At 39.6% G+C, this 27,958-nt stretch overlaps 1 protein-coding gene across 1 annotated transcript in view; it reads right to left on the bottom strand.

Moving 5' to 3' along the window:
- Positions 1-812: 812 nt before the first annotated feature.
- RTP4 (receptor transporter protein 4) overlaps positions 813-27,958 on the bottom strand; it is a 114,346-nt gene continuing 87,200 nt past the window's right edge. The window contains exon 5 of the mRNA XM_079101487.1: positions 813-973. Within this exon, the coding sequence (XP_078957613.1) occupies positions 960-973 (14 nt within the window). The 3' untranslated portion in view covers positions 813-959. The remainder of the gene's footprint in view (positions 974-27,958) is intronic.

The raw sequence follows: 27,958 nt of genomic DNA on the forward strand, positions 1-27,958 counted from the left end.
ATATCAATTTGTTGTGTATGCTGTAGGAATAGTTGAGACTGCACTTCAGGGAAAAAAAAAATTGACTCAGGCAGGGGTTCCTGCACTTATTCTAAATTGCATCCTTTTTTATACAACCATGTTTTTTTTTTCTTTGAAATTTCTATTTCCTTTTCCAATAATATGATTTTTCAGGTACTTGGCTACTCTCCAGGGACCTTTGGTGATACTCACTTCTGATATCCATGACCTCTGAATGCCTGAGGCCAGTATGGGGGACACTGTTTAGTTAACTAACCTGGGGTCTTTGAGGCTTTATCACTTGTGAAATTAGGACAGAACCTGCTGGAACCCCTGACTCAAATGATTAAACTATAAAACTTTGAGGGAAAGGGAGATTTGGGGGTTCTCATCCTTTTGATTCTCTTGTCGCCTTCATTTTGCCAATCTCAACAGATATGCTGTTATGTTTCAGACATGAGATGTCCCCCAAAAGCTCCTGTGTTAAATCAGGAGGTAGAAGGATCAGATCATGAGAGCCATAACCTAATCAGCAGATTGAACTGTGTTATGATTAATAATTTTGATTGGATTACTGGGTAACTGTAGGCAGGTGGGGGCATGGCTGGCGGAAGCAGATCACTGGGGATGTGCCTTGGGGATTAAATATTTTGTCTCTGGATCATTCTGCTTTCTCTCTGCTTCCTGGTTACCAGGAGCTAAGTAGATTTCCTTTGTTTGGACCTTCCCCATGATGCTCTGCTTCTCCTCAGGCTCAGAACAATGTAGTCAGCTGACTGAACAGAATCTCTGAAACCATGAGCCCAGGATAATCTCCTCCTCTAAGTTCTTCTTGTGGGTTACTTTGGTCACAGTATTGAAAAGCTTACTAACACACGTACCAGGTAATGAATAGACTTCAGCTTTTTGTGCAGTCTTTATTATGGGATAGAGCAGTTCTGCAGGAGCTCTGTCTTGTTTCATTCTAAAGGATCTGAAAGAAATTAAAAAGAAGAGATTAATAGGTATCAGAAAACATATAAATATCCTAGGCACTATCACATCCATTTTCCCATTTTTATGCCAAGCACAATGGTTGTGCCTATAGTCTCAGCTATTCAGGAGGCTAAAGCAGTAAGATCATGAGTTTGAGGCCAGTCTAGGAAACATAGAAAGGCTCTGTTTTAAAAGAAGGAATTCATTTTCTCATTTTTCACAGCAGGTGAAAGAAGGAATCAGCAGTCATTCCAGGAATTAAGTAGCTAATAAGAAGAAGAGATCAGAATTGTCCCATAAACTTTTTTCTTTTTGCATTTTTTATTAGTTTGTTTCAGTTGTACATAATATTAGGACTTTTTGACACAATTATACAAACATGGAATAAAATTTGCTCTGATTCAGTCCCCAGTGCTTCCTCCTTTCCCCCTTCCCTCCCCGTTTCCTCCTCTACTCTACTGATCTTTCTTCTATTTATTTAAAGTTTTTTTTTAAAAATAGTGTCTTGTGTGTATATATATATATATATATAAAGGTGAGATTCACTGTGGAATATTTTTATATGTACACAGGAAAGTTGGGTTGAATTCATTCCACAGTTCTTTCTTTTTCTCATCTCTACTCCTTCTCCCTCAATCCCCTTTCTCTACTCCACTGATCTCTCTTCTATTTTCATGGAATTCCCCTCCACACAATTTTTCTATTTCCTTATTTTGGTCTCCCATAAACTCTTAAAATCACCTATGCCCCATGATCCTTAAGCCCAGAACCAGCCCTGGATCTTCATCTCCCTGTCTCCTCTCCCTCTTCTCTACTCTGTCACCTTGAGTTCTTAGAAACAAAAGTATTTTCCAAACAGAAGGCAGAACATATACAAGGAGAGAACAAGGGCTAGGAGTGTGGCATTATCAGAACAGAGAACCAAATCCTGGACTGTATTGAAAGGAAGGATATCAGATGGTTCTGCCCACAAAATCTTCTTCTTGTCATATAAAAACCAAAAATACCAGACTGAAACTCTGGTTAACATGAGTGTTACTGTTTGGTATTATACTATCTGGGTCTGTAGCATAAGACATGTCATTTTCCCCTCTCAAAACAGGGTCAGTAACTCTCATATGGGGAAGTAGGTGGAATGCATCACCTACAAGTATCACAATAGGAGATCTGTGGAAGATGATTCAGTATCACCTTCTGGTTAAATCTTTCCATGAAAGACGTATAGCAAATGGCTAACATAGGAAAACTAAAATCCCACAGAAGGTATACATGATTTATAACCCATGAGCCCCCAAATATAAGTAGAATACATATCATATTACAAGAACTATGTTGTATCAAAAACTGTGTGGCAGAATGTGAAGGGCATATAGAGGAATTTTTAAGGGCCCTGAGAGCCCAAGGAAAACCCAGATTGCCATAACCTCTAAATGAAAGTCAAACCTGAAAGGATGCTTTCCAGACTCAAAATCTTAAGTGAGTAAAAGAAGCTTATGAAAAGCTCATATAGCCCTACAATGGTCAAGGACCTAAAAACTACTGATTCTCACCTGCCAAAAAGTCCTTCTAGGGAAAATCTCAGAACTGAGGAGACACTAAGGAAAATAAGATCCAAATTGAGAGGAATAGGAACATGGGAGCAAATAAATGAGAAAGTTGAGATAGAAGGAAGGAGGGGTGAAAGTCAGCAGATCTTAAAAAAATATGAAACAATCATCCTCCAGATGATTTTTTCTCCAAAAAAAGAAAGACAGAAAGACCCTCCCCATTTCTGGAAAACAAAAGTATTCTCTAGCTAATAAGCCAGAAAAACTCTACTGACCACTTCCTTTTCTTTAAGTACAGTACTATGATTTCTAGTTCAACTCCTATCAGCCACATGTGACTAATTAAAATCCTAGTAGAACTATTCATATTTAAAGTTATGGTCACATGTTGGTTAGTAAATACATATTATATGATTCATAACATTCCCTCATTGCCAAAATTCCTATCAAACGATACTGGCCATCTAGCATGTAACATGAGCCACAGAAAATGATCAGAGTCAAATCCTACAAAAGCTTATAAGAATTTTTAAAAAGGGTTCAAAATAATCTATCTATGGAACAGTGATTAGCAAACTTTTTCTGTCAAGATAGTAAATATTTTAGGTTTTACAAATCTAAATTAGATAGTAAGCTTTTTTGGTAGGTAACAAAGAATTTCAGTTTCACATACCATCTGGTCTATCAGTATAGAGCAAAATTAGCCATATACAATAAATAAAGAAATAAGTGTGACTGAATTTCAATAAAATTTTGTTTACAAAAACAGATGGTGAGCTAGATTTGGCCTGCTAGCCAAACTCTGCTATAAACCATGAAATTATGTCAGAAAGATGCATTGAAGATGGTAAAGTGAATGAAGATGGCAAACTAACCATCAAAATTAGCTGAAAGAAAAGAAGAATAGGAGTCAGACCTTTTTTATGCAAATATTATGGGCACAGAGACAAGTCAGTGAAGCTGACTCTATCTAAGACTGCAAAGAAATTCTCAATAAGTGCCAAAGAGGAGAAAGAGCAAACGGCAGCAGGTAGACTGTTGTCCTCTAGTGCAAGACGGGAGGATTCCTCCCCAGACGTATGATCAGTTCAAGAGGAAGGATTTACAGACCCAAATCTAAAATGTCCCAATCTCAACATTAGAGCCCACAGTCAACAAATTACATCCTTTGAGTCCAGCTTCTAATAAACTTTTCTTGTGGCATGGTCTAGTTAGTTTTTGTGATTCCTCAAGGACCACCATCTATTTCTAACTTGAAATACAATGACCAAATCAAACACAAAAGGCACCGTAGAGAACATGGACACCCTGCTGAAAGAAGACAACTTAAAATATCATCTTTACAAAGTCCAGAGATGATATTGCATCCGTGAGAAAAGAAAAGGATACAATTAAAAACATACTCAGATTCAAATAGAAGAGTGCTTGGAAAGTGAGAACAAGAATAGAAAAGTTTAATGGAAGAAGTAGAAATTAAAGCTGAAGAGGTCTATTATAAAATGGAACAAAATGACAAACAGAAAAATAGAAAAGATGAAAATATAAAAAGACCAGCCATTGAGATCCAATGTCTAAATAATAACATGGTTTCCAAAAGAAGAGAAGAATTGGAATGGAGAAATCTTCAACCAAGATTAGGAAAAGTTCCCCTTGATGGAATGACTCCAGTTTCCAGATTGAGTAGGGGGTTCTGGCACAATGAATAAAAATGGTATAAGAGAGAAGAGATGGGGTGAGGGAGAAATGAGGAAAAGGAGGAGAAAGAGAAGGAGGAAGAGGAGGAGAAGGAAGAGGAAGAAAGAAGGAAGAAGAAGGAGGAGAGGAGGAAGAAAGAGGGAGAAGAAGAGAGAAGGGGGAGGAGGTGAGGAGGAAGAGGAGAGAAGAGGAGGAGGTGGTATTGTGGGCCAATGGCCTATCTGGGCTCCGGGTCAACAGCCAGGACCTCCTGCCAACCATGCCAGTTAAGGATGGTGAGTGTTCAGTCCCTCAGAGCCAGGTAATGCCAAGCTAATCTTCTAACTGAAGCTCCATGAGAGACCCTGCAAAGGAGAATCACCAGGCTGAGCATAGACAGTAAAGAGAACCATGAGAATTAATAGTGAATTTTTTTTTATTTTCAGTCACTAAGTTTGGGGACTTTTCATTACGTGGCAATAAATAACTGGGCTAGGAATGATCTACTCCAGTCCCCTCATTTTACTGAGAGGAGAATAAAATGGACAACATGGGAGGTTTTCCCAAGGTCTCAGGGCAGCGTGGGGTTGGGTCAGGATTGCAGCTGGGCCTCCAGACTCCAGGTCAAGGGTCATATAGTCCACAAAATTCTTCATGCTTTGTCTTCCTTCCTTCATTCTTGTCCTTCTCCTCTTCCCCTTCATCTTCTTTCTTCACCTAATCCTTCTTCTTATAACATTTTGTATTGATACTTCAAGCTTACAGAAAAGTTTCAGGAACAGGACAAGAAACCCCCATAAACCCTTTACCCAGATTCACCAATGATTTGCATTTTACCTCCTTTGCCAATGTTCTAAGAGAACATTCTTTTTTTCCATAGGAAGGCTGCCCACATAAGAGATTCCCACTGAGTAGTTAGTCAGCATCCAGATCATCCCAGCAGGAATCAGAGAAGGAATAAGCACCCCCAGGAACCAAGGATGTGGGAGGGAGAGATAGGGGAAAAAAAGGAACGTTAATCAAGAAGAGAGGACATAAAAAAGGGAGACGAGACCACTGAAGACCAACTTGTCTCCATACAGTGTTCCCCCAGAGCAGTTCTGTAAACTAGCCTGCCTTACTGAATACACTGTGAACTTTAAGCCTAAAGGCATGATTTTGAATCTTCCACTAGCTGCGTGACCTTGGGAGAGTTTCCCTCATGTATCTGAGCTTTGGGTTTACCTTCTTTATAGGCAAGATTAAATAAGTCGGTGTATGTGAATAGGCCTTGGGAATGTTGTGAAATTAAGGAATTTTAATCATCTATATGTCATAGACTCATTTGGGGAACTTCTAAAAAATCCTGATGCTATAGCCCCATCTTTAGGAATTCTTTTTTAAATTATCTGGGGTGGAGTCCAGATACTGTTTTGTCTTTTGCATTGTTTTGTTTTGTTGTTTTTTTTTAACTCCTGGATAAGTTTTCATGTGCTTTCAAAGTTGAAGACCACTGTGATAGGCAGCACCATCGTCCAGGGTGGCTTAAACTCTCAGGACTTCTCTGAACTGGGCTGGTTGTCTTCTGCCCTTCACCCATTTCCCACTTGGATCACCCCCTCCCTCACAAGAGTGAGGCCCTCATCATGAGGGCCACCTCCATTCCAAGCCTGGCATGTCTCATATTTATTTAATCATTTTATCTTTGCAGAGTCCATTTCTGCATTCCCTTATCATTCATATTGGAAATATTGCTTCCTGGATGTTCCTCATAGGTTCTCAATCTCTCTGTAACCCTGCAGAGAGGATTTTTTTTTTTTGCTTGTTTTGTTTTTCTTTTCTATCAGAGTTTATGAGCATCCATTCTTCCCCATCTAGCAGTTTATGTACCCAATTGCTACTGTACAGATCTCTGTAACTGGGGATCATTGGGAACTGACTCACAGGCAAATACCTTTGAAAAGAAGTGTGGGAGGGATTTTATATTCCTTAGTGGTCTTAACAGGGCAAAAGAATAATATCCCAGATGAGTGTAACTTTTTCTTGAATTATGAAAATGTCCTTATGATACATTTAATTCATGTGTTTACTACCAATATTCCTGAGATAAACTGATGATGCATTGAAGTTTAAATCCTTCCTTCTCGTTCTTTTGCCTTCTTCCCTTTTTCCCCTTCCCTTGCCCTTCCTTTCTTTCCTTCTTCCTTCCTTCCTTCCCACAAAGTATTTATTGAGCACCTGCTCTGTTAGGCACTGAAGATAAAAAGTTGATCAAGAATGTGTTCTGCCTCCTAGGACTCCTAGTCTAGGGATAAAGAAAGGAAAGCACAAAGCACAATTTTAAAGTTGTTAGGACAGAATTGCACAAACCCACAAACCTCAACAGGACCATTCACCTTTGTTTGAAATAATTACAGAAGAGAGGATATTTTAGCTGGGTTTGGAAGAATGAGCTTGAGATTTCTTCAGGTGGAGATTTAAGGAAAAGCATTTGGAGTGTGGGAACAGATGTATAAAAGCCCAGGACATGAACTAGCAGTACATGCCGAGAGAATTGCCATGGCAAATCTGAGAACAGAAGGATTTTCTTGTGGGAAGAAAGAAGATGAATGGACTCTATTGCCTAGGACATGCTGCTAGAAGAAGTTCTTAGGATAAATACCCATCTTAATCTGCTTTGGTGCAAGGTCTGGCTAGTCCCCATTTCTCAGGGCCCCACATTATTTTCTTAGCATCTAAGGAGGCCACTGGTTTGAATTTCTTCCACCCCACCTCTTATTGTTCATATCTGTATTCAGATTGTCTTTCTGTTCCTCACTGTAAATTCCTTCCTTCCTCAGGGCCTTTGTTCTTGCCATTCCTTTTGCCTGGAATCCACAGATTATCACATGGCTGGCTTATCCTTTCAGTCTCAATTCAAATATCACCACTTCAAGGAAGCCTTTCCCAATCATTTCTTCTGGCAGTCTCCCTCTGTGAACTCATCTTGGCAAACATTCTCCATAAGCAGTCGTAGCATAGAAATTGATCCATGTTTACTTGCTCATACATTTATTGTCCATCTCCCACCTTATTTCCCTGTTGAATCTCCAGAACCTACCCAGCCCATGGTACTTGATAAGTGTTCAATAAAGGGTTTTATTTGCTGAATAAAACAGGCTGGCACATATTTTTGATTGGAGCCATCTTTTCCCAGGAGCCAAAATACTCATCTTCTGACTCTATTTCTAGTTTCAGAATATCTCAGAAGCAAGAATAGGATTGTTATTGATGAATGTGGAAGAAACACATAAGGAAATTGAGAGCCCTAAGCAGTACCCTGGCTTGGTGAGACTTATTGAAATGTCCTTCCCTACAACTGAAAGGATTGGTCCACAGCCTTGGAGTACAGGCACCTCCCGACCCCAGGCGTCTCCTCCCCGGCATCTCTGGAAGCTCCTTTGCCTCTCCGCCCACATTTTCCAGCTTATCATGTCCTTCTCCCAACAGATTTTCTCCTTAGCTCTGTCATTTCTGTAGTCACATTGCTGTGACTGTGACTCTGGAAGACCCCAGAGGATTGGGGCATGTGTACCATGCAGCCCAAAGGATGAGAGCCAGGCCATTGCATGCTGGTCCACAGAGGCAGGGGCTGCAGCTAGAGGGGAAGCCAAGGGCAACCCTCAGCAGTAGGGACTGAGCTGCTTCCTTATTTGTTCATTTCTTACAAACCTTGATTTTAAGAGCGTCTTTTTTATATATTTCAAATTGAAGTAAATCCTACTGATGAAAGCATTTTCTAAACCCATTTTCTTTGGTTAAAATGGAAATTATTCCACAGAGTATTTTAAAAAAGAAAAACAGCAAAATAATCTGAGGAACAAGTTTATCCTGCATCCAGGGAGGGGAGACTTTGTATCAGCTCCAGACAGATACTTCTCTTTCTGGGCTTTGGGTGCTCAGGAGTGAATGCTGCAGCTAAAGACACATTTTCATTTCTGCCTCTTCGACAGCCTTAATTACCTCGTGGAAATCAGAGAAGGTGATGCCAAGTGGTATTTGTATCTGTCATTTTCTTTTACCATTTTGGGGACTCAGATATTTTCCATTCTAATGTGGCAAAATATTCAATCAGCTTAAATTATGCATGCACTCCAGATCAAGCCAGCTCGATGTCAGGAGCAATTCAATATTTCCTTGAATTTGGGAAGACTGAAAGCCAGCAAGATAAAAGTTTAGGAGAGCTAGACACAAATTAACTTTGCAAATATGTGGAAAAACAAGTACAGAAGCAAGAAAGCTTTGCTCCCTGGCGTTGCCAATTGCTAGAACTTCTACTAATATCTTTCTGGCAATATTGAACAGACAGTTTTAATTTCTAATGCCTGCCTTGAGTTTCTAAGTCTTCTTACTTTAAAAAAAATAAATGTCAGGTAACATGTTCCTTTGTCATCCACCATGTGATTGTAACAATTTTACTACTTCTCTGTGTCCCTGCAGTCATGTTTCCATGGAGGAAATTTTGTCAGGGTCAGATTGATAGCATGCAGCTAGGTTCTAGCATCTGTGGTTACTTACAATGATATAATTAATTCAGAGAATTTGTGATATGTTTATAAAACATCTACTATGGACAAGACACTGAACCAGGGTCAGCATGACTGAGTCATTGGGCCAGTATGCAAGTTATCACTAAGAGTCATGGAGGCGATGCAGCCTAAGGACTTGAGGAGAGGACATTAAGTTCAAGTCAAGAATTCAAGGACGAGTCTGATTTTGGCTGAGATGCTTGAATGCATCCGATTCCAGCACAGGCTGGCAGGGAGGGTGCTCCAGGTAGAGGCAGCAGCTTGAGAGAAAGCATGATATCGATTGGGCAAGCACCAACTGTGCTGTGGCAACTGTAAGCAAACCAGTGTAGTTGGAGCCCAGGATGGTTTGGGGACAGGAAGGGGAAGCATTGAATAAAGGAAGAAAGGTGAGCAAAACACCGTAAACCATAAAGTCTTAGGGGTTACTTGAAATGAATGAAGGATTTGTGTCGCCACAGGTCCCGCATGGGTGAAGATAAGGGTTCCTGTCAGAGGAATGGAATGGCTGTGAACTAATCGCTAAGAACTTTATTTATTATCAGGAAAAACAGAAGACAGAATTATCTTTAGAATGGGGGGTGACAGGTTGAACCATTCATAAGGGTCTGGCTCTAACAAAATAGAGGAGCACATGTTTTCTTTATTAATAGTGGTATAGATCAATAGGGGACTGGTAGGAGCTTCTTCCATGAGAAACAGGATGGGGTGGAGTTAAGCAAGCCATTTTTCTCTACCGGATCATTGACACATCCAGGATCTGCAAATTCCAGCAGTGAGCCACTCTGCATGGAAACCACATACTCTAGGCAATCTGGAACATTTTCTCATAATTGTCAATTCCTGAGAGCCAGATTTCCATGTCTAATAGCTCAACCAAGCCTGGTTTTATTTGCTGGTCATGGACAGCACCCTACAGATTTGATCAGTGTTGAATAGGTGAGAGAGACTCTGAAGGCTTCTGTTGAAGACGGTGTGTTCGCACCCCTCCAAAATGTGTATTTTGAAATCATAATCTCCAATGTGTGACATTAGGAGGTGGGATCTTTGGGAAGAAATTAGATCGTGAGTGTAGAGCTCTCATGAATGGGGTTAGTATCCTTCTAAGAAGAAATATCAGTGCTTGCTCACTCTCTGTGCTCTCTGCTGCAGGATGGGATGAGAAGGAGGCTGTCTGCAAGGAGAAGAGTGCCCTCAGAAGACACCAGATCTGCCACTGCCTTGATGTTGGACCTCCCAGCCTTTAGGACTATGGAAAATAAATGTTTCTTGTTTAAGTCGTCCAGTCTATGGTATTCGTTAGAGCTTTCAGAGGAATGATGGACAGAATTGCTTCAGGAAGATAATTCAGGCTGCAGAGTCACAGCGCAGTGGTTATCAGAGGTATGTGGAACACTGACGTGTTCTTACTGTTGTCTTCAAAGCCGAGGTTAAGCTTCGAAGCATCGTTAAGTGCAAGATGCTCAGAACAAAGATGAATGGCCATGCTTTTTGAAAGAAGATTGCAGTGGACTAATAAAATGTCCAACCAGTTTTGCTTTTAGGGACACCTGCTTATTTAATTGAGGACCTCCTGACTCTATCTCTATGGCTAATAACAAATTTTCAACTGAAAGGTGAAAAGGTCAGACAATCCCCAAGAACTGATATTGGCTAAAACCAGATAGCTTGTGTGTTAGTCATCTTTTCATCACTGTGACAAATTACCTGAGAAAAACAACTTAAAGGATTTATTTTGGCTCACAGTTTCAGCCCATAATTACTTGGCCCCATTACTGTGGGTTATGGTAACCGAGAATATCATGGTATGGAGTGAGCAGCAGAGCAAAACTGCTCACCTCAGGAATCAGAGAGGTACAGGAAAAGGGACCAGGGACACACACACATCCCCAGTGACTTATCTCCTACAACTAGACCTCTCCTCCTACAGTTTCCACCACCTCCCATGAGTCCACTCAATTATTAAATGATCAATAGGTTAATCTATTGATGAGCTCAGAGTCTTCATAAGTCAATTACTTCCCAAGTCCCACTTCTGAACATCACTGCACTGGGGAACAACCCTTCAACACATGAGTCTTTGTGGGGACCTCTCAGATCCAAACTTAACTCTCCATTCAAGTGTATGCTAAGAACAAGCAAACACAAAAACCCAGTAAAAGTAAGAAAACATTATCTTTATCTCTAGTCATTTGAATTCAGAAATCTGGGTTCTAGTCCAGTAAGTTAGTCACTCTGGACTTCATTTTTCTCATTTTTAAATTAATGATAATAGCTTTTCGAACTCAAATACTTAAATACTTAAAAGTATTGTCCGTCCTTAAGGAATTATCACATATGGTCGAATTTTTGATAAAAGTCAAGTCTCCATTGTAATGTACCTACAGCAAGAGATGAAGTGAATTCCCAGTTCTCTTGTAACATGGCTAAGAAGCTCAAAACTTGGAGACGTTTTTAGTAGTAGTAGGACTTTATTAGTCCACTACAATTTCCTTATATATTTCCAACACGTTATGTCTTCCTCAATGGTCTGTAAGGTCCATGCTGGCAGGAACCATGCCTGGTATTCACAATATTACAACAAACCTAGAACATGTTCTGGCTAGAGTAGGGACTCAGTATTGACTGACTGAAATAAAATAACTAATAATTGTGGGTTCTTTTCATATTAGGACTAGTTTTTTAAAATTTCTGACCTTTCAACTAAATACTCAATTATCAGTCAGAATTTACATCGTCTTTCTTTTTTTCCATTTAAAAAGAATTACTGAATATCTACCATGTACTCGGTACTATGTTAAGCACTTAAGAAACAGTAAAAAAATCAACTTGGTGTCTGCCTTCATGGAGTTTAAGATAAATTCATTTTTATTATAATCAGCCTCATGGATTCTATATTTTCCAACTAATTCTATATATTAATATTTCTAATAAATGAAATTTGTGTCCCTGAGGTCATTTGGAACATTTTGGGAAACTTCAAGTCCAAAATGTTTAAAAAATTGTCTAAAGAAAATAACGTAAAAATTATATAATAAACAATAGTCCTATTACTGATCTTTAAAAATTATGTTGAAAGTTTTCTAAATTTTGGGTTAGTATTTTTTAAATGAATTATAGTTATCGACAGAGTCTTTAATGACTAGGCTAACATGGAAAGCAGAATTTTTGAAATTCAACTTGTTTTTAAAATTAAATTCCATCAAATATCCAAAGAATATGTGCATGTGCATGCTACAAGATACTTGAGAATCAATTAATAAATATTCACTCTCGAACTAAATATTTTGGTACACTAAAGAAAAAAAATAAAAGAGATTCCAGAAAATGACACCATGTGCATTTTCAAAATTGTCAATAACAAACCTGAATGAAAAATTTGAAATGTGCATTGTATTGAAAGAATAGTTGCTTCTAGGAAATTAATATTTGGATGAATTTTTGGTATTGATTTCAAACTTAATTGTGCTGTGATCAGAGATTGCAGTCTAAAATGACAAATTTTTTTGAGACATCTCTAGCCTAACACCAAGACAGAATTTTGCAAGATGTGCACTGAACAATGGTATTTACTGACCTGTTGGTGGATGTTGTATGTATGTTTTAGAATCAAAACTTTGATTAATATTTAAAAAACCTCCTTATTTCTAATAATAATTAATGTTTGGAAATTCTTTTTTATTAATTAGTTCATTTATTCTAATTAGTTGTACATGAAAGTAGAATGCATTTATACATCTTGATAGATCATACATAGAGTGCAATCTCTCATTGTTCTGATTATGCATATCGCAGGATCATATCAGTCTTGCAGTCATATGTGTATCTGAAGTAATAATGTCTGTTTCACTCTACTATCATTCCTTTCCCCATACCCCTCCCCTCTACCTAAAGTAACTCTATTCTTCCCTATCCCCTCTCCCTTATTGTGAATTAGGTTCTACATATCAGAACCTAATCGGCCTTTGGTTTTTTGGGTTTGGCTTATTTCACTTAGCATGATATTCTCTAACTCCATCCATTTACCAGCAAATGTCAGAATTTCATTCTTCTTTAAAGCTGAGTAATATTCCATCACATATATATATGGTATACATATCACATTTTCTTTATCCATTCATCTGTTGAAGGACATCTAGGTTGGTTCCATAGTTTAGCTATTGTGAATTGAGCTGCTATAAACATTGATGTGGCTGCATCACTATACTATGGTGATGTTAAGTCCTTTGGGTATAAATCAAGGAGTGGGATACCTGGGTAAAATGGTGGTTCCATTTCAAGTTTTCTGACGAATTTCCATAGTGCTTTCCATAATGGTTGCACCAATTTGGATTCCCACCCCCATTGTATGAGAGTACCTTTTTCCCCACATCCTCACCGACACTTATTGTTGCTTGTATTCTTGATATTTGCCATTCTGATTGGAGTGAGATGAAATCTTAGAGTAGTTTTGATTTGCATTTTTCTAATTGCTAGAGATGTTGAACATTTTTTACATATTTATTGATCAATTATATATCTTCTGTGAAGTATCTGTTCAGTTCTTCAGCCCATTTATTGATTGGGCTATTTTTTTATTTTTTTAATTTTTTTATTTTATTGTAAACAAATGGGATACATGTTGTTTCTTCGTTTGTACATGGTGTAAAGGCATACCATTTGTGTAATCATAAATTTACATAGAGCAATGTTGTTTGATTCATTCTGTTATTTTTTTCCCTTCCCCCCACCTCTCCCACCCCTCTTTTCCCTCTATACAGTGCTTCCTTCCTCCATACTTGCCCCCCTCCCTAGCCCTAACTCTAACCCTAACACTAACCCTTCCCTCCCCGCCATTATGTGTCATCCTCCACTTATTAGCGATATCATTCGTCCTTTGGCTTTTTGAGATTGGCTTATCTCACTTAGAATGATATTCTCCAATTTCATCCATTTGCCTGCAAATGCCATAATTTTATCATTCTTTATGGCTGAGTAATATTCCATTGTATATATATACCACAGTTTCTTTATCCATTCATCAATTGAAGGGCATCTAGGTTGGTTCCACAGTCTGGCTATTGTGAATTGAGCAGCTATGAACATTGATGTGGCTGTATCTCTGTAGTATGCTGATTTTAAGTCCTTTGGGTATAGGCCAAGGAGTGGGATAGCTGGGTCAAATGGAAGGTCCATTCCAAGTTTTCTAAGGAATCTCCACACTGCTTTCCAGAGTGGCTGCACTAATTTGCAGCCCCACCAGCAATGTATGAGTGTACCTTTATCCCCACATCCTCGCCAACACCTGTTGTTGCTCGTATTCTTCATAATCGCCATTCTAATTGGGGTGAGATGGAATCTTAGGGTGGTTTTGATTTGCATTTCTCTTATTACTAGAGATGTTGAACATTTTTCCATATGTTTATCGATTGCTTGTAGATCTTCTTCTGTGAAGTGTCTATTCATTTCCTTAGCCCATTTGTCAACTGGATTATTTGACTTATTGGAGTAGAGTTTTTTGAGTTCTTTATAGATTCTGGAGATTAGTGCTCTATCTGAAGTATGATTGGCAAAGATATTCTCCCACTCTGTAGGCTCTTTCTTCGCATTGCTGATAGTTTCCTTTGCTGAGAGAAAGCTTTTAGTTTGAATCTATCCCAGTTATTGATTCTTGCTTTTATTTCTTGTGCTATGGGAGTCCTGTTAAGGAAGTCTGGTCCTAAGCTGACATGTTGAAGATCTGGACCTACTTTTTCTTCTATAAGATGCACCTACGGTCTCTGGTCTGATTCCGAGGTCCTTAATCCATTTTGAGTTTAGTTTCGTGCATGGTGAGAGATATGGGTTTAGTTTCATTCTGTTGCATATGGATTTCCAATTCTCCCAGCACCATTTGTTGAAGAGGCTATCTTTTCTCCATTGCATATTTTTGGCACCTTTGTCTAGTATGAGAAAATTGTATTTATTTGGGTTATTTATTTATTTGTCCGTGTCCTCTATTCTGTACCATTGATCTACCTTTCTATTTTGATACCAATACCATGCTGTTTTTGTTACTATTGCTTTGTAGTAGAGTTGAAGATCTGGTATTGCAATACCCCCTGTTTCACTCTTCCTGCTAAGGATGACTTTAGCTATTCTGGGTTTCTTATTCTTCCAGATGAATTTCATAATTGCTTGCTCTATTTCTGTAAGGTATGTCATTGGGATTTTAATTGGAATTGCATTAAATTTGTATAGCACTTTTGGTAGTATGGCCATTTTGACAATATTAATTCTTCCTATCCAAGAACATGGAAGATCTTTCCATCTTCTAAGGTGTTCTTTAATTTCTTTCTTTAGTGTTGTATAGTTCTCATTGTAGAGGTCTTTCACCTCTTTTGTGAGATTGATTCCCAAGTATTTTTTTTTTTGAGGTTATTGTGAATGGGGTAGTTTTCCTAATTTCTCTTTCTGAAGATACATCACTTATGTATAAAAATGAGTTGGATTTATGAGCATTGATCTTGTAACCTGCTACTTTACTGAATTCACTTATGAGTTCTAAGAGTTTTCTGGTGGAATTTCCAGGTTCCTCTAAATATATAATCATGTCATCAGCGAACAGGGATAGTTTGAGTTCTTCTTTTCCAATTCGTATCCCTTTAATTTCTTTGGTTTGTCTAATTGCTCTGGCTAGATTCTCAAGAACGATGTTGAATAAAAGTGGTGAAAGAGGGCATCCCTGCCTTGTTCCAGTTTTTAGGGGGAATGCTTTCAGTTTTTCACCATTTAGAATGATATTAGCCATGGGCTTAGCATAAATGGCCTTCACAATGTTAAGGAATGTTCCCACTCTCCCTATTTTTTCTAGTGTTTTGAGCATGAAGGGGTGCTGTATTTTATCAAATGCTTTTTCTGCATCTATTGAAATAATCATGTGATTCTTGACTTTAAGTCTATTGATATGGTGAATTACGTTTATTGATTTCTGGATGTTGAACCAACCATGCATTCCTGGGATGAAACCCACTTGATCATGGTGCACTATCTTTTTAATATGTTTTTGTATGCAATTTGCTAAAATTTTGTTGAGAATTTTTGCGTCGATGTTCATTAAGGATATTGGTCTGAAATTTTCTTTCCTTGATGAGTCTCTGTCTGGTTTAGGTATCAGTGTGATATTGGCTACATAGAATGAGTTTGGGAGGGTTCCCTCCTCTTCTATTTTATGGAATACTTTGAGAAGCATTGGAATGAGCTCTTCTTTAAAGGTTTTGTAGAACTCGGCTGAGAATCCATCTGGTCCCGGACTTTTCTTTGTTGGTAGGCTTTTGATGACTTCTTCTATTTCAGTACTTGAAATTGGTCTATTTAAATTGTGTATGTCCTCCTCGTTCAGTTTAGGCAATTCATATGTCTCTAGAAACCTGTTGATGTCTTCGAAATTTTCTATTTTGTTGGAGTATAGATTTTCAAAATAGCTTCTAATTATGTTTTGTATTTCAATCCTGTCTGTTGTGATATTTCCTCGTTCATTCCGAATTTTCGTGATTTGGGTTTTCTCTCATCTTCTCTTTGTTAGTGTGGCTAAAGGTTTATCAATTTTGTTTATTTTTTCGAAGAACCAACTATTTATTTTGTCAATTTTTTGTATTGTTTCTTTTGTTTCAATTTCATTGATTTCAGATCTGAGTTTAACTATTTCCTGTCTTCTACTACTTTTGGTGCTGGTCTGTTCTTCTTTTTCTAGGGCTTTGAGCTGTAGTGTTAGGTCGTTTATTTGTTGAGTTTTACTTCTTTTATTAAATGCGCTCCATGAAATAAATTTCCCTCTAAGTACTGCTTTCATAGTGTCCCAGAGATTCTGATATGATGTTTCTTGGTTCTCATTTACCTCTAAGAATTTTTTAATTTCCTTCCTAAGATCTTCAGTTATCCATTCATCATGTAATAGCATATTGTTTAATCTCCAGATGTTGGAATAGTTTCTGTGTTTTACTCTTTCATTTGTTTCTAACTTCAAACCATTATGATCTGATAGAATACATGGTAGTGTCTCTATCTTCTTGTATTTGCTAACATTAGCTTTGTGGCATAATATATGGTCTACTTTAGAGAAGGATCCATGTGCTGCTGAGAAGAAAGTGTATTCACTCTTGGTTGGATGGTATATTCTATAAATGTCTGTTAAGTCTAAATTATTGATTATGTTATTGAGAACTATGGTTTCTTTGTTGAATTTTTGTCTGGAAGATCTGTCCAGTGGTGAGAGAGGCATGTTAAAATCACCTAGTATTATTGTGTTATGGTCTATTTGGTTTCTGAAATTGAGAAGGATTTGTTTGACATACATGGATGAGCCACTGTTTGGGGCATAGATGTTTATGATTGTTATATCTTGCTGATTTATGCTTCCCTTAAGCAGTATGAAATGACCTTCTCTATCCCTTCTGACTAACTTTGACTTGAAGTCCACATTATCTGAAATGAGGATGGATACTCCAGCTTTTTTGCTGAGTCCATGTGCATGGTATGTTTTTCCCCATCCTTTCACCTTTAGTCTATGGGTATCTTTTTCTATGAGGTGAGTCTCTTGTAGGCAACATATTGTTGGATCTTTCTTTTTAATCCAATCTGCCAGTCTATGTCTTTTGATTGAGGAATTCAGGCCATTAACATTCAGGGTTATTATTGAGATATGATTTGGTTTCCCGGTCATTTGGTTCATTTTTAAAATTTTATTTATTTATTTGTTTGACACAACTTGTTTCCTCCTTTATTTGACAATTCCTTTAGGATAATTCCTCCCTTTGCTGATTTGCTTCTTTGTTTTTCATATCTTCGTCATGGAATATTTTGCTGAGAATGTTCTGTAATGCTGGCTTTCTTTTTGTAAATTCTTTTAGCTTTTGTTTATCATGGAAGGATTTTATTTCATCGTCAAATTTGAAGGTAAGTTTTGCTGTGTATAAGATTCTTGGTTGGCATCCATTTTCTTTCAGGGCTTGAAAAATGTTGTTCCAGGCCCTTCTAGCTTTTAGGGTCTGGATTGAAAAATCTGCTGATATCCGTATTGGTCTCCCCCTGAATGTAATTTGGTTCTTTTCTCTCACAGCCTTTAAAATTCTGTCTTTATTTTGTATGTTAGGTATTTTCATTATAATGTGCCTTGGTGTGGGCCTGTTGTAATTTTGTGTATTTGGAGTCCTATAAGCCTCTTGAACTTGATTTTCCATTTCATTCTTCAGATTTGGGAAATTTTCTGATATAATTTCATTGAATAGATTGTTCATTCCTTTGGTTTGTTTCTCTAGGCCTTCCTCAATCCCAATAATTCTTAAATTTGGCCTTTTCATGATATCCCATAGTTCTTGTAGATTCTGTTCATGATTTCTTACCATCTTCTCTGTTTGTTCAACTTTGTTTTCAAGGTTAATTATTTTGTCTTCAATATCTGAGGTTCTGTCTTCCAGGTGTTCTATCCTACTGGATATGCTTTCTATGGAGTTCTTAATTTGGTTTATTGTTTACTTCATGTCAAGAATTTCTGTTTGTTTTTTTTTTTCAATATCTCTAACTCTTTATTGAAATGATCTTTTGCTTCCTGTATTTGCTCTTTTAACTGTCGATTGGTGCGATCATTCAATGCTTGCATTTGCTCTTTCATCTCATCGTTTGCTTCCCTGATCATTTTAATTATGTACATTCTGAACTCCTTTTCTGTCATTTCTTCTGCCATGCTGTCATTAGGTTTTATTGATGTAACATCTAGATTTGTTTGCAGCATTTTCTTTCCTTGTTTTCTCATATTGTTCAGGTATCAGTGGACCGTTGAGATATTGCAGATTTCCTCTATTGACTTACAATGTCCCTGAAGATTTCTATATATATCCCCTCTTAGCCTTCAGTAGGCTGAAGTCTTGGAGGAAGTTGATAATGCGGTGCTCCACAAGGAAGCTGCCTCTCTAGGAGTGGTGGCCTTCAGGTGGGGTATATTCCCTGCTAGTGGGCAGAGGTGCCTCCACTTGTTGACCAATGGACATCCAAAGGGAAACTAGACTGCGGGCTGAGGCAAGGCCTGTTTGGGCCTGTGTCTCTGGTTTTATCGTTCTTGTGGGGAAACCTCACCTGGCAGGGAAGACTCACCCGGTGGGGAGGTCTCGCTGGTCAGTTCCCCTCCTAGAGGTTCCCCTCAGTTTACAGCTACCGCCTGGGCTGGGCTGCCTTCCTCTGCAAAGTTCCCAGGGGCCCGGCCCTACCTCCTGGGCCTGGGAGCCTCACCCTTCACAGATGAATCTCCTTAGGCTGCCCCTCCTCAGAGATTCTGCCCGCAGCCCTGGAACCTTCACTCCGCCCCTAAGCCTGTCTCTGTGGGGCTCTTCCACCAAGAAGCCTCCTAGATCCTCTGACCCTGCTCTGCACCTAAACACCTGGCTATGTGGCCCCTCCTCTGAGCAGCCACCTGGGGCCCCGTACAATCGCTCTGAGTCCCAGAGACCCGCCACACGCCTCTTCCTCCAGACAGCCGCCCAGTATTCCAGTGCAGTCACTAGGAATCCAAGCAACTCACTGCGTGCCTCCTCCTCCCACCAACCACCCCTAGCCTGGCGCAATCAATCACTCCGAGTTGAAGTGACCCTCCCCGTTCCTCCTCCTCCTCCAGGTAACCCCCTGGGTGTTCAGGAGCGGTCGCTCTGAGTGGCTCTGAATCCACGTGACCCACTGCACGCGTCCTCTGGGCAACCGCCCGGAGCTCTGGTGCAGACACTCGAGACCAAGCGACCCACCGCACTTCTCCTCCTGGCAGCCCCCCTGGTTTCAGGAGCGGTTGCTTTAAGTCCAAACAACTCACCACTCGCCTTCTCCTCTGAGCAGCCGCCTGGAGCTCTAATGCAGTCACTGCAAGTCCAAACGACCTGCCGCGCTCCTCCTCCTCCTCCTCCTACTCCTCAGGGCAGGCCCCGGGGTTCAGAAGTGGTCTGAGTCCAAACGACCCGCCGCGCGGTTCCTCCTCTGGCAACCGCCTGTAGCTCTGGTGTAGTCACTCTGAATCCAAGTGGCCCTGCTCCTCCTCCTCCTCCTCCTCCTCAGGGCAGGTCCCGGTGTTCAGAAGCGGTTGCTCTGAGTCCAAACAGCTCTGGTGTAGTCACTTCGAATCCAAGCGGCCGTGCTCCTCCTCCTCCTCCTCAGGGCAGGCCCTGGTGTTCTGAGTCCACACAGCTCTCCTTGCTGCTCCTCCCCTGGGCAGCCACCAGAGCCCCAGTGGTTGCTCTGAGTCCCAGCGCTGTGCTGAGCGGCCTTCTCTACGATGCTCCCAGTTGTCCGAGTTCACTGCTCCAGCGGGGGGAGGGGCGTCTCACCGGCAGCTCTACTTCACAAAGTTCCCTGCGTTCCGGGACTACCGTCCCATCTGGGACACCTCCCCAATGGGAGAGACTCACCCGGCTGCTTTGAGTTGGTCCCATGTCTCTCAATATCTCCTCTTTTGAATCCTGAGTCCTGGAGCAACATGAAATGCAGCTACCCTCTAGGTCGCCATCTTGAAAATCGGGCTATTTGTTTTTAATATAAAGTTTTCTGTTTCAACTTTCCCTAGAATCACTTTTTTCATTTGCTTATTTTAATGTGTCTATGTATTTGTGTTTTAGTTATGACTTTTGAGAATACAATATAGATAAGTTTATTTAATTTTAAATGCAGTTCAAAAATCCTTTTCTTCTCAATAGAATTTATTTCACTTACATTGATTGTAATAACTGATATGTTGAATTACATTTTTTAATCTCACTTCACACTTTCCATTTGCTCTGCATTTTTTAATCCTCCTCTTCATTCTCTCTATTGCATTTCTGGATTGACTATGTTCTATTCAACTTATTTTCCTCCCACCAATTTAGAAGTTGTACATTTAATATTCTAGCTACCATAAACTTTAAACATGTCCATTTAACTTAATAATATCCAAAGAAAAACTGACATATTCATCTTCCTTCAGAACAGCAAAAGGAAATTAAAACACCTGGAGGCAATCATTCTGTTCATCCTGTATGCATGTACCCCAAGATTTATCTTGATTTCTTTTACAGGTACACTATAATTATACATAATAGCAGAATTCATTGCTACCCATTCATAAATGTGCACATTGCCTTGATTTTTAACACCAAAAATCAAGCTACATTAATTTCTTTTACAATAATATCTGTTTAATGTTATCCTCAAGGCCCTGCTTTGTTTGGGACTCCTTTTATTTTTCACAATTTCCTTCTTTTCTTTCTCTAAATACAGAAAATTGGTAGTAAATTCAATTTTCATTCATTAAAAATGTTTCTATTACCAGGTGTTTTGGGGGGAAGGGATTTTTTTATTTGTTCTTTTTAGATATACATGACAGTAGAGTTTGTTTTGACACACATACATAGAGTATAACTAATTCTAATTAAGATCCCATTCTTGTGGTTGTTTTTGGTGGATGATTTCATCATGCATATAATGTAATTTTGATAATCATCTTCTCTTAATACTTGTTATGGTTTAGATATATGATGTCCCCCAAACTTCCTATGTTAATGCAGGAATATTCAGGAGAGCAATGATTACATTATAAGAGCAGTAACACATTCAGTCTATTCTAGTTTGAGTGGACTAACTTGGTGTTTCCTGTAGGCAGGTGGGGCATCGCTGGAGGTGGAGATTCACTTGGGGTTGCCCTAGAAGGTTCCTTTGCCCTATGGTCACTCCCCTTCTCTCTCTGCATCCCCTTCACCCTGAGTGGATCAGCTTTCTTCTACTGCTGTCTTTGGCCATGATGCTCCACCTCACCTTGTGCCTTGATGTTCTGCCTTACCCTGTGCCCAGAGCAATGGTTCTGGACCAAAACCCTTGAAACTATGAGCTCCAAACCAATTTTCCTCCTCTAAGTTGTTCTTGTCAGGCATTTTGATCATAGCCATGAAAAGTTGACCAACACAGAATTTTAAAGACATATTTCTTGGCTTCAGTTGTGTAACTGAGAAGTAAATTACCAGTTTTGTAGGTAAACATTTTCTCAACCGCTAAAGGCATCACACTACTGATTTTAGGACACACCACATAGTAACCCAAACCACACAGTTTTTGCATAAAAACAACACAAAGACAAAAGGAGCAAAACAGAGAACCCAGAAGTAAACCCACAGTCAACCAGTTCTCAACAAAGGTGCCTAAAGCATATGCTGCAGAAAAAACAGCCTCCTTAACAAGTGGTGCTGGGAAAACTGGAAATCCACAGGTAGAAGACTGAGACTTGACCCCATCCCTTACTCTGTATGCAAATCAGTTCAAGATGAATCAAAGAACTTGATGTAAGACTATGAAACCACTAGAGGAAAACAGGAAAAACACTCTAAGAGATTGGTAGAGGTGACAATTTCCAGGACAGGACTCCAAGAGAAGAAGAACTAAAAGCAAGAATTGACAAACAGAATTACATCGAGTTAAAAAACAAAACAAAACAAAACCTTCTGCACAGCAATGGAAACAATCAACAGAGTGAAGAGAAAACCTACAGAATGGGAGAGTATATTTGCAGCTATTCAGCTGATGGAGAGGGTTAATATCCAGAATACACCAGGAATTTAAAAACTTAACAAAATTATACTTAATCCAATTGAAAAATACATAAATGATCCAAATAGATGATTCTTAGAAGAAGAAATATGTGTCTATACATGAAGAAATACTCAATATCTTTGCCACCAGGGAAATAAAAATCAAAACAAGAGATACCATCTTCCCTCATTACAGGTGGCATACACCTATAGTACCAGCTACTTGGGAGTTTGAAGTGGGAGGAACAATTAAGCCCACAAGTTCAAGAACAACCTGGGCAATGTGATGAGATCCCTGACTCAAAACACAAAACAAAACAAAACAAAACAAACAAGAACAGTTATTATAAAAAAAAAATAACCAGTGCTGTTAAGGATGTGAAGAAAAAGGAACTTGTACACATTATTATGGAATATAGTACAGCTACTATAGAAACAGTATGAATGTTTCTCTAAAAGCAAAAAATAGAACTACCATATGATCCAGCTATCCCACTCCTAGTTCTATATCCAAAGGAAATGAAGTCAGAATGCAGAAGAGACACCTGCATGCCCATGTTCATTGTGGCCTATTCACAAGAGTTAAATCATAGAATCAGTCAAGGTGCCCATCTACGGATGAATGGATGAAGGAAATATGGTAGATACACACAATGGAGTATTACTCAGCTATAAAGGAGAATGACATCTTGTTATTTACAGTGAAATGTATGGAACTGAAGGACATCACTGTTTTAGTTAGCTTCACATTGCTGTGCTTAAAAGACCTGACAAGAACCACTTAAAAGAGGGAAAGTTTATTTTGGCTCACAATTTCAAAGGTCTCTGGGCCCTTGGTGAGACAGAACATCATGGTGGAAAGACATGGTGGAGGAAAACAGTTCAGAACATGGCAACCAGGAAACAAAGAGAGAGAGAGAGAGAGAGAGAGAGAGAGAGAGAGAGAGAGTGCTCTGCTCACCAGGGACAAAATACAAACTCTCAAGGCATGCCCCAGTGACCTACTTCCTCTGTTGATACCCTAATCTATGTACAGTTACCCCCCAATTAATTCATATCAGTAGATTAAGCCACTGATAAGGCTAAAGTTCTCAAAACCCAAATCATTTCACCTTGAAACTTCCTTCCATTGTTTTACACATGAGCTGTTGGGGAACACCTCGTATCTAAACTATAAAAGTCAATTTTTATATTTTTAATGAATAAACATTCTACAGTTAGGTTCTTCCTCAATTCTACTTGTTCATACTATACAGAAACTATACAGTAATTAACCTATTTCAGTGCTCTTTTTTACCTTTTACTTTAGGTCTTTTAATTATGTCTATTTTCTTTTATTTCTGGTAATCTCGATGTCTGGCATACTCACAAATAAGATTCCGCAGTTTGTTGTTTTTCGCTGATTCCCGCACCTAGGCTAACTTGTGTGGATAGTGGTTTCAATATGCAATTTCATGTGCTTTGTAGAAGTTCTTGGAGGCCCCGGTTTCAATTGTGCTCCTCCAGAGAAGATTCACGTTTACTTCTTGGACATCAAGAATTCTATCACTCCAGGATCACTTTAATTTTTTTAGCTTAGTATTTTGGTGACCCACATTAAGGTCATTTCTGACCTTGAATCCATTTGAACTTCACCCAGATTTGGGAATTATCAGAGGAAACTTCTGCTTTCTATTTTTCTGCTCAACCCTGAGTCAAAGGCAAGTCAAGCATATTGTTCATGATCTCCCTCTGCAGAATGAGTTTCCCCTCAGGGAGTCAGGAATCCAGGCTGGTCTGTAATCCCTGTCACCACTCTACCTGGCTCAGAGTTATCTCCAGCTAGAAACCAGACCAGAGATCACTCTGATCTGGCCACTCATGACCAGAGATCAGATAAAGCAAAACTATTGCCATGGATTCATATCTTCTTTTGTCAGGCTCTCTCTACTTTCTCAACAGCTCATTATGCACTGATATATATTTACATTTTAAATATCAGGTTTTTATATTTTAAGTGAGTTGTAATCATGAGAGATTTTTCTAAATGTCTATTTTACCATCTTGCTGTTTGACCTTTTCCTTAAAACTCTCTTCTTCATATTTTGTTTCCCTCTTTGCAGACAAAGTAATCATAGAGAAAAACAAAACATTAAAATGTGTTTATTATGACACATTTTAATTTATTTGCCATTCTTGGGAGAAAGTGGTCCACTTCATGTATATTATCTTTAACTGATTTTGTGCCCTAAGTTTAACTACTGTCTGTATCTTTGGGCATGTTTACCCTGCAAGATATTTTCTTTGGTGACCTCCATAATAAGTCCATAATGTGATGGCTCTTCCCTAAAAGGCATTTGCTGTTTCAGAAGAACAATAATATTTCATGGTAAATATGCAGCCTGGGGGACATACACAGCCATTATCGATCCCAGTTCTAATTTTATGTCACTACAACTTCAAGATACATTTGCTACTATCATTTTTTTCCCCCAAATTTTCTAGAAGATCCCAAATACTAATTGCGTTCTAGGAATGGAAAGGGAGCTTGGAGAAGGAACCAACCAACAAGCATGTACGCAAAGACTTCTCTCAGCAAGGATTCATGTTTTGTCATGTGAGCATAGGGGTGAGCGTTGGGTAGTTTAGTCAGCCATAAGCAGGTGGGTAAGGAAAGAACAATGAAGGGGAGTAATGCACAGGGCAGGCATCAGATATATGCCTAAGAAATTAAGAAAATGCCCTGAGTCACAAGCTGAAACCACAGGGATGCTTATTGGCAGGCAAGCGTGTGGAAAATGGAAGCCAAAATGTCCAACCAGCCATGACCTGAACATAATTATAACCCCTCAAGGGACCTATGACTTGAAATCATGGAGAACCTAATCAAAGTAGAAGGCTTCAGGAAAATTTGGCCTGGTATTGAAAGAATGGACATTTTTTTTTTAAGCTGTTTTATCTCAACTCCCTAAGGTCTCCCTCCCATTGTCTCAACTCCCTAAGGTCTCCCGAACAAAGCCCCTAAAGCTGTTCCAAGAAACAGCCCCAAACAGAGAGTAAAAGAGTAAATTGAGCCAGATAGCAGCTAGATAGTGCTCAAACAGTAGGATTACCAGAAACTATTGACCAGAATCTATGCACTGTTGTAAAACATTGTGAAACATGTTGTATGTTATCAGACAACTCAGACCCCCTTTGGAATTTCCCGGCAGCTTTGTTCCCCCTTTTTTTTCTTTTCTTTTTTTCCCCCTTTTTCTCCCTTTCATGTGCGACCCCTCCCGATGTGTGGTTTTCTGCCTTTATAAACTTGTAAGATTTGCTGCTAGGGACTCGACTCCTGGACTCCTGCATGAGTCATGAGTTGGGTCCCAGCGCGCTGGAATAAATACCTCTTGCGGTTTGCATCAAGTGACGCCTCCTGTGGTTGATTGGGGTTGCCGTCGATCCGAGAAATAGAGTTGGGGTCTCCTTTTTGGGGGTCCTACAGTATGTCAGAACGTCCCCCCAGTTATAAGTTAATTATAATCCCTAAGGGAATTGCTGGTTCCTCACCATGTAGTCACTATTTCTTGTGACCAGGTTGCACAACCCTCTCTTATCAGAACTGCCCCAAATACTCTTTATGACCAGGACATCATGAACCTCACAAAGAAAGTTTGCTGAGGGCTATTCAAAGAGGCAAAAAATTGCTTAAGGTAGTACAAGAGAACTGAGGCAGGATCAAGGTGACTCAAAACACTTAACCGTAAATCTATCAAGGCATGTTGATCTCCCATTCAGTCTTTCCTGAATGTTTGTATTCTCCATCCTTCTAACAAACTCCTACCTGCTACAATATGCAACTTGCATGAAAACTTTCCTGTGACATTGCAAGAGCCAGGAGCTGAGGACTCCCAGTCACTCTGGCTCCATGGGTCTCCTCCTCTGCACCACCCATGAGTAAGACAGTTCCTGTTCCTAAGTAACTTACAGACATAAGAGCTACCAAACAGGGTGTCTAAAAATCTCTGAAATTCATTTTTAACCCACCTTTTAGTTCCTATAGGAGGAAAGATGTGAGGGATGAATTTTGAGTAGGAAATTAGCAATGTCTACTATGGTTTGCTACTGGAATGACTGATAGGTTAGGGACCTCAGGCAAAAGTCAAGCTGCAATGAAGGGCAATGGGCTTATGGAATACAGTTAATCATGGTTAAATAGAGTCTAGCATGAAGGTTCACTCTTGTTAGCAGTCTTCAAAAGGAAGGAATTAGAGATCTGGGGAAAAACCATGATGCTGCACTTTAAATCCTTGCTTCTCAAAATGAGGTCTTGCCATGGGCCTATTCTATCAGAATCCGCAGGTTAACAAAATCCCCAGGAGATCCAAAGCCCATTAAAATTTAAGAAGCTGTCACAGGATGACCAATCCTTCTGATTTGCTCTGGGTTGAGAGGTACATGAGTTGGGGAGATTTCACTGGCAAAACTGGGTAGTCACGGACAAACTGGGACCTCAATCGCCCCACTTGAATCTGTCCCAAATAGTCCCTCAAGGTTCCTCTTTCACTGATGAGAGAGAACTGCATATGAAAATACAAATAGTTCTATCCTTGGGTTTCAAGTGGGACACAGGAAAGAGAAAATGTGTCTCTGATTATGCACAAGAGCTCTGGGTAAGCAGGGGGTTACAGCAGAACACCAGGTGGGTGTGGTGGAGGGAGCAGTTCCTTCAGCATCAGTTGTTCTCAAGGTGTTACTTGTGGCTACCTAGCAGAAAGTCACAGAAGCACAGCAGGCAACAGTAAGCATGTCTCCAGCCCTGGCCTAGAAGGACCAACAGGAATACCTGTGTAGAGTAGAGAGGTTCCAAGGTGACAGGCCCCACAGACAGACAAGAGTCAAGAGAGTATGGAATGGAGCACTCAGAGCAGAAACATCCAGAGGAAGAGCAGACATGCTGGTGTGGCTGACTAATGACGGTTACAGAACCTTCGAGTCAGATTTGTGCGATGGATGAATAGCAACCAATCACTGAACACCAGTGCTTGGAGTAGAGAAAGTTGACCCAGAAGTTACCAACTAAGACGGTAGGGGACGGTGAGCCCCAAATCTGCCTTCCCCAGCAAGCATGATTTTGAGTTACATGAGGGACAAAGGCAGAGATAATCCAGGAGGAAACTTCATAAAATCAAGGTTTTCAAACTTCTTGCCAGCTACAAATACCTGGTGGGCCAGTGAGCTATCCTAGGATTCTGCAAATCACCCTGCTAGTAAATCACCCTGTGTAACAAAGATAATAAGAAGTGCAATTAATAGTTATAGAAATGGAAATGGGGATGCTGGTCCCCATCGACCAGAGGACAGAAAGAATGAGCTCTATCAGTTTGGCTTAACTAGGGAGGGAGAATGGGTCCATTCTGACAAAAGAAAATAATTTATTAGTTTCATCATGGGGGCTTGGTCATAACATGTGAGGGTCAACACCCTCTTTGGTTACTAGAAAGTCATAGGATTGGAGAAGGACTAAGGACCATACCTGTCCCATGAAAGGCGCAAATGCAAGTCTTCTCTCTAAATGTACAACCAGCTGTTAAGAGAGAGACTTCAACCCAGAGGCTACTGTTGGGAGTACAATGTGGTCATATCTTCCATCTGTTCTATTTTTTCTGCTTAAAAAGCTGTGACTTTTAAAAGAGCAAAGACA

The sequence above is a fragment of the Sciurus vulgaris genome, assembly GCF_902686455.1.
Source record: "Sciurus vulgaris genome assembly, chromosome: 10".
Classification (NCBI taxonomy): domain Eukaryota; kingdom Metazoa; phylum Chordata; class Mammalia; order Rodentia; family Sciuridae; genus Sciurus; species Sciurus vulgaris.